Raw genomic sequence first — 14,079 nt, 5'->3', positions numbered from 1 at the left:
AAGCTTGTCTTCTCTGTTGGAGACAGTGAAGCTTGGTTTTGTACATGCTTGAGACTTGATGCATGAAGAGAAGACTTGAGACTGGACTGGACTTGGGTTCTGGTGACTTGAGACTGGACTGGACTTGGGTTCTGGTGACTTGGGACTTGACTCTGACTTGTACTCTGATGACTTGAAAAGGTTTCTAAAGTCTTGACTTGAGATCTTGTGTTTGTGTAAATGACTCAGATTGAAAGTGATGAGATTTGTTCCAGCAGACGACTGAATTTAAATTCTGTTTTCTGAATTTGTATGGAATGATTGAATTTATTGAAGTTGAAACTGATTATAGAAATCAAACTCATGATGCTCTTACCAAGTTTTTATCCTATTAAAACCATATTGCATTGAAAAGTCCTAGATATTTAGTTTTCTTTAAGATATTAAATTGATACTGGACTCTTGATTTGTTCTGACTTGACTTGCTGGTCTACATTTAGACTTGAGACTTGAGCCTCATGACTTGAGACTGACTTGGTCACACCTGTGGTATCAGATCAGGATCTTATTTAAATCTCCACTTAAAACACACTTCTACCGACTTGCTTGCAGCTTTTCCCTTGTCCCAACAGAGAAAGTTATGTGTGTTTTGCTCCCCTTGCTTTCAGGTTTGTTGCTTTATGTTTTGTGTTATTTTTGACTTGATTTGCTTAGTGTGTTTAGTGTGTTGTCATTTCACTGTCTTTTGTTTTGTCTTGTTTTATTTTGCTAATGTAAAGCACTTTGTCATTTTGAAAGGTGCTGTACAAATAAAGATTGTTATTCTTATTATGGGTTGCTGGAGTCATCTGTAGGCTTTTGTTTACTAAATAATTCAGTTTTTAAAATTCTGACTGATCATTTCGTGAAGTAAAAGTGGATGGGTAGTGTTTTGAAATTGAACCTGTAAATTGTAGCAGAACAATATAACACACCGATCCCTCCTCCTCCTCCCCGGCCTCTAACACACACACACACACACACACACACACACACACACACACGTCCCCTGCACATGTCTACCTGCTCCACATGCATGCTGGGACACATGGACTGGGCTGATGTTGCTCAACAGCTACCTGCTCCAGCCTCATACTTTGCCCTGAGAAAACACACATATCTCTCAACCTGGGAGGGGCGGCCGGGGTGCACAGGTGCATGTGTGTGTGTGTGTGTGTGTGTGTGTGTGTGTGTGCTCTCATTAGACGGCAGGGTTGTAAGTGTAATGTCACAGGTTTGCTTCACAGTTCCATCAGTCTGTAGGTCTTTAGGGAATTGAATCCCCTACCCTGACAGTGTTAGTGCCTTGCTCTGAGTGTGTTTAAATGCACATTAATATTCAGTTTATATTCCAAGATATTCAAATATTCTCTTTATGAGTCGGGGCACGAATAAATCCATAATAACCGGGATAAGTCCATATCCTGAATATGAAAAACCTGAATATGCTAGCTGGGATATGTCGATATTAACCGGTATATTCAGACATGTAAACACCAGATCCTGTTTTTTTTCGGCTCTGTTTCCATGGAGTCACAAGCATCAAAATAACCTGCAGCCACTAATGAAGACAGCAGGAAACTACAGAACGTTACCCTGTCTCCATGTATACAGGCAGATGATAAAACTGCTTACTGATCGTTTCATGTGAACTCCAGATCCAGACTGACGGGGCTTTCACACCGCGAGGCAGAGCGCAAGCTGGACTCTCAGTCGGCTACAGAAACATATTTTCACCTTTCCAGATGCACTAGCGGAGTCATCAGCAGTTTATTAAACAATTCCAACACCCTATGGGTTCGTTTTCTGTAAATAGTCCGTTTGAAATGGTGCAGATAGATTTACTAATGACATGAATAATGTGCTAAGTTAATGCTTTCAGGTCTTAACATCGTTCAAAGCAGCTGAAATAATTCAACAATGACGCTATCTAGGCTTCTTTTGAATATGTAAATAACGCAATATCATTTTTCTAACCTGGTATCCCCGTCCATGGCATGGCAGATATTATCTGCCTGTGACTTTTTGGCCAGGTTTTTAATGTGGAGTTATAAATCCTTGGTGCTCCGGCGCCGACAAAACTTCCGCCTCCTGTAAATGTTGGAAAGCCATTGGACGCCTCGTGGAGCTCAGAGTATTTGGGGGTTAAAGTTCAATATAGTTGAACTTTGGGCGCAAAACCTGGCGAAAAATTGCTCTGCTCAATGTTGCGATTGCACGTTTGGTGTGAAAGCCCGGTAAGACCTTTACTCAGCCGGGATAAGACTCATATTGGGAATATTAACGTGCATGAAAACACACTCATTGAGAAACAGGAAATTGAACCTCTAATAGTTAATTTATGCGTTTATAATGTTGGGCGTCTGTGGCATCAGCGGCGATGTGACCTGACGGACGCTCAGTTTTCCAAACTGCTTTGACCAGAAGAACCGGAAGAACCCGACGTTGGTGGAGAACATCCACACCAAGAACACTGAACGCTAAAATCCAGTATGAATGGGCTTTAACCCTGCAGTGCTGCTGAGATACAAAGCTCCATATTTGTCCTTCAACAGCCAAGTGTCCAAGACACCAAACCCCTTCCTGCTAAAGGCCTAAAATATAACAGTAATGTCCTAACGCTGCAGTTTTAACCTTTTTACTACTAGTTTCTTGTAATGTTGGTGATATAGGAATATTGCTGTATATTAGCTGTCAATAGTTGGTCTACAGTCCAGACCTGCTGTTCATGGCATCCATAGATGAACAAAACCCATCCAGATGCTTTCAGGGTCTAGCTAACTGGCTAACAATGCTACCTGTCTCTTTAATGTACGTTAGCATTACAGCAGGGTTCAGCTAACTGGCTAACAATGCTACCAGTCTCTTTAATGTCTGTTAGCATTACAGCAGGGTTCAGCTAACTGGCTAACAATGCTACCAGTCTCTTTAATGTACGTTAGCATTACAGCAGGGTTCAGCTAACTGGCTAACAATGCTACCAGTCTCTTTAATGTCTGTTAGCATTACAGCAGGGTTCAGCTAACTGGCTAACAATGCTACCAGTCTCTTTAATGTCTGTTAGCATTACAGCAGGGTTCAGCTAACTGGCTAACAATGCTACCAGTCTCTTTAATATCTGTTAGCATTACAGCAGGGTTCAGCTAACTGGCTAACAATGCTAGCAGTTAGCTGTCAACATGGCTAACATCATGGCAGGTCAACAAAGAAAAGATATTTCGATTTTTTGAATGAAAAATGGTCTGTATGTTGTTTCAATTCTTGTAATTATTCTGTGCCTTTTCCCCTCTTGTATTTTCTTTATTTATTGCTCATTTTTATCTTGTCAAGAAGTTTGTGACTTTTGTAAGAGTTCTATAAATAATGGTAATTATTATATTTTGTTCAACAACAACCTGAAGGTTTGTGTGAAGGACAATTGTGTTTAGCCCCGCCTCCCTGTGTGGATCTATTGTCTTCTGAAGCCTGACGCCCTTTCAGCCCAAATAAGGGATTCTGGCCCCGCCCCTTTTCAGTCTAACATGAAAATGAATCAGGGTAACATTCACACCATGGTTGCTAGCAATATATATATATTTAACTACAGTACAATGTGACTATACTATCAATGGCTGTATAGAGAGTGTGTGTGTGTGTGTGTGTGTGTGTGTGTGTGTGTGTGTGTGTGTGTGTGTGTGTGTGTAGTAAAACCACATAGACAGACCAACTCTTGTCCATTCTTTAATTACATGAATATAAAAAAAACCCCAAAGTGCTGCTTGGGAAAGAACAGAACTTATTTTGTTTTTTTCGTCTCAAATTCAAATGAACAAAGAAAAAAAAAAAAAAAAGACTAAAATAATTTATGATACAATAATAAACAAAAATATTTACATTTTTTTTTAGAAATCTGTACAGTTATTTCAAGCTCCAAAAACATAAAAACGACAACAACAAAAAAAAAAAAGAACGCTTCTATTAATTTCAAAAAAAGCCCGACTGCAGCCAGGTGGAGGTAGGTTCATCATGCTAAAATCATCCCTGCTGTCGCGTTAAAACCTCGAGCGCCGGGTGTCCTTGAATTGAAAAGCTGGTCCTTTATGTGCAGAGGAGCTTTCATGACCGCGGGGGGCCACCGAACTCACTCAGAACCCATTCTGCAACAACAAACAAAACGGAACGGGAGGAAAAAAAAAAAAAAAAAAAAAAAAAAATTCCCTGAAAAGCTAACTTGTGTGTTGGGAAGATGGCGAGGTTTTAACCCGACAGCGGCGCAATGAAACATACATAAGAAAATATCTGACAGGAAAAGGAGGAGTCCTTAACAGAATGCATTTCAAGGCAGAAGAACAGGTTTTACTGTTAAAACACACCAAAAAATAGATATATTCTCATTATTCCTACCAACCAGGGTGTTTTCAAGTACACTCGCAGACAAATGGAAGAACTCTCATAAAAAATAGGATGCATTTTAACACAAATATTTGCCATTTTGCATTTTTTCCACACAATTAGCACATTAATGGATAACATTATTGAGAATAAATGGCATTCAATTAACATTCAACCCCGTTATCAATATGTTAAGTACAAACTTCAGATCCAGCCTAAAGTAAACAAACCATTTGCACGGTTAAAGAACAGAGTTGATATCGACTTTTTGTTTTTTGTTTTTGTTTGTTTTAGCTAGTAGCGCTAAACTGATAGCAGAGGTTCCTGATGGACACTTTGCCTTAAATTTCTTCTTTTTGTTGTAATTTTACTTGAAGTCACAGCTCTCAGCAGCAGCCATTTTGTGCCCATACTAATAATAATAATTGCGTTTAACTGGACACAAAATGGCGCCAGTGGAGGCCGTCCATCTTTAAACGGGGAATGTTTGTCAAAGGCATTGACGATCAATTACTATTAGCCTATAACAGTTTAGCAGTTTCCGCTGGAGTCATGGTCGTCTAGAAATTCCTTTAGACCATTTTCTCAACCCCCGACTATCAAAATGGCTGCTGCATCAGCGACAGAACTGCTGAGAAACCTCGTAACTACAACACGGGTTTCCTCAACAGAAAACCTTTTAACACTCCTTGATTCACCGGCAATATTTCATGAGCCGAGAACCCGGGAGACATCAGATCATTATTTCAAGCTGTCGACTGTCTTCCCGTGCCGGGGAGATGCGAGGTTTCCGGGCGACAGATGGGCGAGCGTCGTCACAACAAAATGGCATCCGACAGAAAGACTTTGGCTGATTGCGAGGACAGCGCAGGTCAGCTCCCCCTTCAGCTCAATCACTTCATACCTGAAGTCTTTCATATGGCTAGATTTGACAGTTTAATATGCTAGAAGTGATATAAAAACTTAATTCGTGAATAAGTTTGAAGTGACTGAGCTGAGAGCGACCTGGACCGAGCCTTGTACATGTACAGTAATAAACCTGGTCTATACAGTATCGTCTTAAACACACGTGAACCTGGTTATAGAGTGGTGTTGGGCCCGAGGGTCCGCCTGAGGCCAGCCGAGGGTGGACACACACCGAACAGACCCAAAAGCTTCCTTCCTAATTAAACTGATCAATTAAGATACCGTTAAATGCTAATTAGGTTGGCGCTGCCCAGACTGGTTCTTCCAGAGGGAAACCCGGAGGCAGAGTGACTCAACTTAGCCACATAACTTTAAATTACCATCAAAAGGCTTCAAGTGTTGCTCATAGTGGAGAGATCATTGGTTAGTATGGCTATAAGACACAATATTCAAGTTTGATCTGACTACTGAAAACACTGAAGACTGCAGAGCGAGCTTCCACAGTTATCCGGCTACATTGGTGCTTCTGCCTCTTGGAAAAACCACCAGGCTGCTGCAAGGTAACCTGGGAAAGATGCCGGGTCATTTTCACCTGCACCATTGGGACTCCCCGAGTTAAATGTGAGGGTGACAAGTAGGGGATGCAAAATGGGCCGAGACACAGCGAAGCACCGGAGCGAAGTCTGTCAGTGTGTGTCCACCCAACGCAAAACTCACACTGAGGATCAACTGTCCTTATTCATAGCTACTTTAACCTTTAATAACCTCCTACTCTCTACAACAGTCAGCAGTCAAGGCATGAGGATGATCAGCTCTGAGGGAAAGAGTGTGTGTGTGTGTGTGTGTGTGTGTGTGTGTGTGTGTGTGCAGACACCAACAGGTGTGAAGTTTGCAAATGTCAAGTCCGAGGTGTGTGTGTGTTTATGAGCGGCAGAGTTCAGAGAAGTCTACATGTAGTCCAGACCTGTTGTTATCAAAAGGTCTATGAAATGTCAGGTTTGTGCGCTCTTCTCCGCATCTCTCCTCCCCCCAACCCCCCAACCCCCCCCCCCCTTTTTTTGTACAAGTCTCTTCCTATATCCGACCCCCCCCAAATCGTCTCTCCAGCTTCCCATTGTCTTTAGCGATAGTCCTCCTCGCCCGTCCCATTAGCTGCGGAGCTGCTCCAGCCGGGCTTTCAGCTGCTCCTGCCTCTCTCGGAGTTTGTCCCTCTTGGTCTGCAGTCTCTGGCCGTCCCCCTCCAGGCCGCGGATGCAGTCCCGGGCCTTCTTCAGGATCACCACCTTGGACGCCTTGTCGTTGTGGGACAGCTCGGGCACGTTGTCGCGGAGACGCACGAAGCAGTTCTTCAGCTCGTTGCGGCGCTGCCTCTCCATCACGTTGTGCGTCCGCCGCCGCTCCTCCTCGTCCTCCGTCTCCGCGGAGTGCCGGGACGAGTGGTGGTGGTGGTGGTGGTGGAACCGCGAGGAAGAGGAGGAGGACGACGACGACGAAGAGGAGGAGGAGCGCGACGAGTAGTGGTGGCGCGAGGAGCCGTCGCCCCGCGGCCGCTTGTGGGACGAGGAAGAGGAGGAAGACGAAGAGGACGAAGGGGGCGGCGAGGCGGGGCAGGGCGCGGCGTAGTTGTGCTGCAGCTGGATCTCGAAGTGATGACGCTGCAGAGCGCGCTGCTCCTCCTCCTCCTGCTGCTGCTGACGGACAGACAGGTCGGCCAATGAGGGCAAAGGGGAGGGGCTAGAGGAACAGCGCACGACGGTCACCACGTCGATCTCCTCCTCTGTTGCAGAAAGAGGGGAAGAAGAAGAAAGAAAGAAAAGAGGGGGAGGAGGGTTAGTTTTTGTTTTATGTGTCTGGGTAATTCCATCCTGTTCTGTCATGACGCTCCGTCACACCTGACATTTCACACAGAGGAGCTGACACTGAAAACAAGGGCGGAGACACTGTACACAGCAGCCATGCATGTGGGCTCACACACACACACACACACACACACACACACACACACACACACACACACACACACAGAGCAGGAAACCAAGTTAGCGGTGAAAAATTTCCTGTGCCTTTTTTTTTTTCCCCCTTTGAAATGTACGGTCACAAACCTGCAGAAAATTGCAGACGGGTAAAGATCTAGGTCAGATCACCGGCTGAACAGTAATTCCAGTCTGATTTATGCTCTGAAGCGAACCAGAGGAGTCAAGTGACTTTGGGTCACTGGAGAACAATGTGCTGTTAAAATGAAAGGGGAGCCGGGGAGCCTGGAAAAAAAAAAAAACGAAATCCAAGAAAAAAAAAAAAAAAAAAAAAAAACCCTAACAAAACATATTTGGACGATGAGTAATCCCAAAACGACCACCGCATGCCAGTCTGCCACTTCCCTCTCAGCAGGATGCCAGAGGGCATGAGTCGGTGAAATGACTCATTAACAGTTAATGGATAGAGCCGCAACTGTTACCACTGAACATGAGTCACACACACACACACACACACACACACACACACACACACACAGCCCTAAACAGTCACTTATCTCCACAAAAACCACTCATCTAGTCATGTCAGTCAACAGCCACGCTGCTTGAACCCGCCCGCGCTTCAGAAACGTCCCAGCAGCCTCCTCAGGTCCCGAGTCATATATAAAGTTTTTGAAGTTTACTCATTCGATAACACGCAGGTGGGCGGCTGCTAATCGGCTTCTTCTCCCACATCCAGATAAGCGACACAGCAGCAAGTGCGGAGCGATTCAGGCCGAGTGCCGCTAAATCATTAACAGCAAATTATCAATGAAGTGAGGGAGCGGACGTGTTTCTGCTTCCATGAGAGTAAAGTCTGACAGCAACAAAGCACTGGTGAAAATAAACAGTCCAACAGTCCAAGTGTTCACCAGAATAACAATAAAGCAACAATACAAAAAAATTATACAGTACTGTGCAAAAGTCTTAGGCACCCAAGAGTTTTTATATAAATTGTCTTAGATGTTTATTCATTTTTTTTCTGCATTAGTGGAAGTAGACTGCTCTTTATAGTACTTTTTTTGATATTTAGAAACTTTTCATTTAATTATTTTTGAAAGCATCTTCACTTTACTTTTTTTTTTTTTTTTTTTTACATGTGCCTAAGCCTTTTTGCACAGTACTGGAGCTTATATAATATTCTGGGTGAAATTCAGTTCCAAGCATCAGTGGAATAATAGTTAAGAGCAACAGCCACAGCAACAAGTCTGCAACTTCTGGGAAAAAAAACTTCTTAAACAATCCTTTAATAAAAAGAGCAGAGAGACTCACCGGAGTCGCTGGAGGAGTATGTGGAGAGCTCCCCGCCTGCCGAGCCGTAGTCGGAGGTGGACTCGCTGGGCTCCTGGGCTTCCAGCAGGTCCTGGCAGTCCAGCGTGGAGCCGGCGATCTCCTCGAAGATGCTGGTGTCGATGTCGGACAGCAGCGGGCTGGAGCCCAGCACCGAGGAGACGAGCCGCTCCTCCAGGCCGCGGTCCCCGCCCAGGCAGCGCCACAGGCAGTCCTCCCCGCTCTCCTCCAGGGCCGAGGAGGGCCGGCCCGGATCCTCCTTGTCGGCGGCGGCGGAGCGGAAGAGGTCGCAGTTCCAGTTGAGCTGCATGTCGTGGTCCTCCAGCAGGATGTCCGACACGTAGCTCAGCTGGTCCTCCTTGGACAGAGGCTTGCTGCCGCCCAGGCCGGGCTTGGTGGGGGGGGACTGCGGGGGCGTGGGCAGCGACTGCAGGTCCTTCATCAGACTCTGGCAGAACTCGTCGTCGAACAGCAGCGGCTCCGAGTAAAGCCAGTCCTGAGACTGAGCGAAGCTTTGCAACATGTTTGACGGCAGAATCTGGGAGGAACAATAACAATAACCAAAATAAATATTAAAAATCAGCAAAGAGGGCACAGAGGAAGGTTTGATATCCGGTGAAGCTGAGCCAGGAGTGAGTTCAGAGCAGCAGGTTCAGAGTTCAGGAGGTAAATCCCAGCAGCAGCAGACACACGTGTTGTAGTGAAAGTTTAATCAAGTTTCTCCAGACTGAGACCCCGACCGGCAAGGTGCCACCTTTTATTCTTGTTTACATCACAGTAGCCCCGCCCCACCGGGAGGCCCCGTAAATCAGCCCCAAAGCCCCCCCCCCTCCTCCCCTCCTCCCCTCCATGACATCATAGGAACAGCTGGGAGAGACGGGGGGGAGAAACCCAACACCTCTTTCCACAATTTACATTTTTCCCCTTTCTCACAAAGTTAATAAAACACCCAAATGGTGCCGGGCGCCATGCTGACATGGAAACTGATGCTTTTGGGTGGAGGGGGGTCGGGGGGGGGGGGGGGGGGGGGTCGATGTTTTTAACCACTTCAAGTACAATCACACAGCTAAACTTACTACTCTATTGAGCAACCGGTCTGACCTCCTGCCTGCTTCACATGACAGGATCTCTCTCTCTCAGCTGCCTGCAGTCCAGCACTTGCACAACTTCACTTTAACCCAAATATAAAAACCAGCCGGGTCAGCAGCAAAACTGCTTGTTGCATTAATTATTTAAAAAAAAAAAAAAAAAAAAAAAAAAAGCCACAAAGCTCTTGTACCACAACATTTACCTGCCAGCACACGCTCTTACAGCCTCACTGATGTGCCAAAACAAAAACCATGACCACAATCAAAAAAAAAAAAAAAAAAAAAGGTGAGAGTTAACAACAGCACAACTGCTGTTTTAGCCAACCGGGTTTAAAGGTTACCACAGTCATTAATAAGTGGTGTGAATGCCCCAAGGAAAATAAATCACTATAATGTTCCTACAGAGTGAGTGTGTGACCGAACAAAGTGGCAGTGTGTGGTGCAGACAGGCTGCAGACAGGCTGGGAGGTAAATGCTGCCTTTCTTTACCATCCACACCGAGAAAACTGAATAAAAAAACTCACTAACACACACACACACACACACACACACACAAATACACTGTCGAACCACATAGCATTACATGGCATTTCACACCGAGATCAATCCATGCAAATCATAAAAACAAAACAGCTATTACGTGTAAAATTACACTGACTTCAACACCAGTTCCTGTTATATACATGAATGCCATGCTTTCTTTCTGGTCGCACCCAAGCTGCCCCATACCACGTTTCATGCACGAGTGGAACAAAGTGGAATAACTTAAGATTTAAAATTATTCTTCTTAATTTAAAAAAAAAAACAGCAGAAATGTTAGTTTCTTTGGGGCTGACTGCACCATGTGGGGAGAAACCACCCAGCCGGCATCCACACCTCGAAGAAAAAAAAAAAAAACACACACACACATCCACTGCAAAATCTAACGTTACACATACTGCGACTTAATTGTCACTTAATCTGTCCTGTCCTCAGGTTTTAACCACGTGAAATTAAACATTCATGAAGGGGGTGAAAATCCGGGGGAAAACCCTCAAGTCTTTAGAAAATCCCGAGCTTAACCTGCAGTCGGGGTCATTTAAACCCCCATGTGTTCAGGCATGACAATTCTCCACATGCAACTGCTGCTTTTTACGTTAGCTCCCATTTTTCCCATGAAAACGCAAAAAAAAAATAAAAAATTATGGGATGTACACGGGACGAAACTAGCTAAACACCCCACTTTAAACCTGCAGAACGGTTATTTAACACGTGTAATGGGTTACATATGCAACTGTGTCTTACCTTTAATCGTCTTTATGCAAGAGAGATTCAAAATCAATTAAAAAAAAAACACAATCGAGGAAATACAAGTCCAAAAAATTCGATAGTTTCCAATCCGGGAGAAGATGGAATAATCAGCTGAAGTCAAATTTTCCGTGTGTAAAAATGAAGTTAGAGCAGGGCAGCATGGTGTGAGTGTGTGAGAGAGTGTGTGTGAGAGTGTGTGTGAGTGTGTATCCTCTCTCTCTCTCTCTCTCTCTCTTTCCTGCTCTCTCTACTCGCAGACAGAGTGGGTGTGGCCGAGCGCGGTCGCTTGGTTTTTATCACCGCGACTCGCCGGTGTCCCTCCGCACGGGGCAAAATCGCGCCAAAACTAGCAAACCGACAACGCGTCACCACCGGCGATCCGACCCGCCGTTAAAACGTTCGCCTTTTATCGCCGGTTCGATCGAGTCCACGCGCGACAAACGCGGCGGACGGGAACGCGGAGTAATTTCGGTGTCGAGGCAGGGTCTATGTTGTCATGCCTCGGCGGAGTGATACGGAGCGGAGCGTAGTGATGGCCGGGATTCCAGGAAAATGGTGGCGGGTAAAGTTGGAACAGAAACACACGTGGACTGAGAGAGAAGCCGGGTGTCTGCCTGCCTGCACCGCCTGTCTGTCCGCCTGTCTGTCTCTCTGCCTGCCTGCCTGCCTGTCTGTCGCTCCTCTGGGCGTCAAACGAGGCTGTGTGGGAGGGCGACGATAATGCAGAACATGCCAGGCGTGTATTTTGAAGCCAAATATTGGAAAATAATCGCACTTTTACGGCCGATACCCCCCTTCCTCCCCTCTTAAAATGCACGACTGGTTCACTAGCCTATATACACAAAATAATTAATATTTTGTCGGGAATGTGATGGATACAAGCGGGGTTTTTGGGGGGAGTTTGGGCGGCATGTCAGAGGCTGGGACTTTATGGTTTAGTGAACTGTCTCTCTCTCTCTCCCTGTAGCCGTGTAGTAGTGTAGTAATGCGGCAGACAGACAGAGAGAGAGAGAGAGACAGGCTGGCTGGACTCTGAATGCTTTCCGAGCCACGTTGTCTTCCAGTCCAAGTGTTGCAGTAGGATTTCACCATCCGTCCATTCCCTCTTCCTCTTCCTCTTCCTCCTCCTCCTCCTCCTCCTCCTAACACACACTAACCGAACCGCGCGGATGATTTACAGTAGTGTATTTGCAGTGAGAGCAGGCTCTGTTGCACCGGCGCGTGCGGATGTGTCTCTGTCTTATATTGAATTAAAGCGGGTTTTAGTAGCGCGCGGGACTCTGCAGTGGGATGAATGAACCCGGACAACCCCGGTTAGGTCCTGCCCCCCTCTCCCTCTCTCTCTCCGCTACCGCTGCTGCTGCTCTCGAGTCCTCACGTTACATAACGGGGGGGGGGGGGGGGGGGGGGTGCATCCGCCGGTCCACGTGCAGGGGGCGTCCTCCAATCAGAGCGCGCGTCAGCCCCGGTTCACGTGAGACCTCGGCAGCTCCTTGTAATAGTAGCTTACAGTCTGATCTGCACCATATATATTTATTTATGCTGGAGGTCACAGCGCCCAGCTCTTTATAGAGATAGAAATATAGATTTATAGATATAGATATGTGTGTGTGTTAGAGGCCAGTTAGTGCTCATCTGAAGGAACACAAGCACCAATATAAACATTTAGATTTTTAGATAAACATTAATTTATGCTTTATTATCCCTCATCTTTATATAGCTTCCATCAGTCTGATAGTATTTGCTGAGATGTATGTCACGAGTTCATGGGAAAAAAAAAAAAAAAAAAGGATTTCTGTCATTTTAAAAAGCACAATAAAACTGCATATTAAAAGGAATATACACGTTTAAAGGTGGTGAATTGGCTCCATTACCCCCCTGTGTGTGTGTGTGTGTGTGTGTGTGTGTGTGTGTGTATAAATCAGCTTTTGCGTGTTAAATTTTCACACATGCATGCATTTTTCTCATGCTTTATGCACTGTAATGAATAATGTTAACCTTGGAAATTATATTTTCCTGAGTTTAGATGCACTCAGACTCCATTATCCAAATTGCCACAAATCAAGAGAAATGTCCCACAATGCAGCAGCAGAATAATGATTCTGTATCACAGAGTTTAATGACAGATTTTTTTTTTTTTTTTTTTTTTTTTTGTCTGTGCCAGCCAGCAGCTGATGCAGGGCGGATCACAGCAGCAGCAACAGAATAGAACATTTTGTAATAGCAGCAGCAGCAGCCGTGGAGAACACACACACACACACACACACACACACACACACACACACACACACACAGAGGGCAGGAGGCAGTGAATCAGTGGGTTATTGTGCCACCTACAGGCCGACTGGCTGACTGACTGACTGGCCTGGTTTCTGTTACACTGACAGGAAGCTTTGAACCTCTCAACTGACTTACTGACTGGGTTACTGACTGACTTACTGACTGGGTTACTGACTGACTTACTGACTGACTTACTGACTGAATGGCTGGTTGGCTTACTGACTGTTTGTTTACTGACTGGCCAACTAACCGACTGTCCTGGTTTCTAATAAGCTGACAAGATAAACACAAATGACTAACTGGTCGGCTGGTTGACTGACTGCTTGACTAATTGCTCAAATTGCTGATTGACTGTCTAGTCCAGTGGTTCTCAAAGTGGGGTCCGGGGACCCCCAGGGGTCCTTGAGGGGGTTCCAGGGGGTCCCCAGCAAAAAGGGGAATCATTTATTTTCACTATAATTCCATCCATAAGTAACACAATGACAGAATGTGTGACTATTTTGGTCATGGGTTTCATACACTTTCTGTAATAAAACATCTAAAAGCAAAAATCTTATCCGATGGGGGACCCTGGGACAAAATCTTATCAAATGGGGGTCCGTGGTCTAATTTGTGTCAGTTTAGGGGTCCTTGACGTGAAAAAGTTTGAGAACCACTGGTCTAGTCAACTGACTGGTTGACTGACTGAATTACTGTTAAATTGCTGACTTACAGACTGACTGACTGACTGGTTCATTGACTAGTTAATTGGCTGACTGACTGACCAACTGGATGACCGAGGTTATTTTGCTGACTGGTTCACTAAACTAACTGACTGACTGAAT

General features: G+C 45.3%; 1 protein-coding gene across 1 annotated transcript; it reads right to left on the bottom strand.

Annotated features, from left to right (window-relative positions):
* Nucleotides 1-6,398: 6,398 nt before the first annotated feature.
* mych (myelocytomatosis oncogene homolog) lies at nucleotides 6,399-11,218 on the bottom strand. Its single transcript, XM_071540337.1, has 3 exons — nucleotides 10,970-11,218; nucleotides 8,580-9,135; nucleotides 6,399-7,072 (listed from the first exon to the last, which is right to left on the bottom strand). The coding sequence occupies exons 2-3, from the start codon at nucleotides 9,118-9,120 to the stop codon at nucleotides 6,444-6,446; spliced, it is 1,170 nt and encodes a 389-aa protein (XP_071396438.1). The 5' UTR covers nucleotides 9,121-9,135; nucleotides 10,970-11,218; the 3' UTR covers nucleotides 6,399-6,443.
* Nucleotides 11,219-14,079: the final 2,861 nt, after the last annotated feature.

Source organism: Centroberyx affinis, unplaced genomic scaffold (assembly GCF_046629955.1).
Source record: "Centroberyx affinis isolate AG114_WGS23_722 - 3 ecotype Tasmania unplaced genomic scaffold, CSIRO-AGI_Caff_v1 ptg003615l_1, whole genome shotgun sequence".
Classification (NCBI taxonomy): Eukaryota; Metazoa; Chordata; class Actinopteri; order Beryciformes; family Berycidae; genus Centroberyx; species Centroberyx affinis.
The sequence above is the reverse complement of the archived record's forward strand: the minus strand, read 5'-3'. Positions and strand labels throughout refer to the sequence as shown.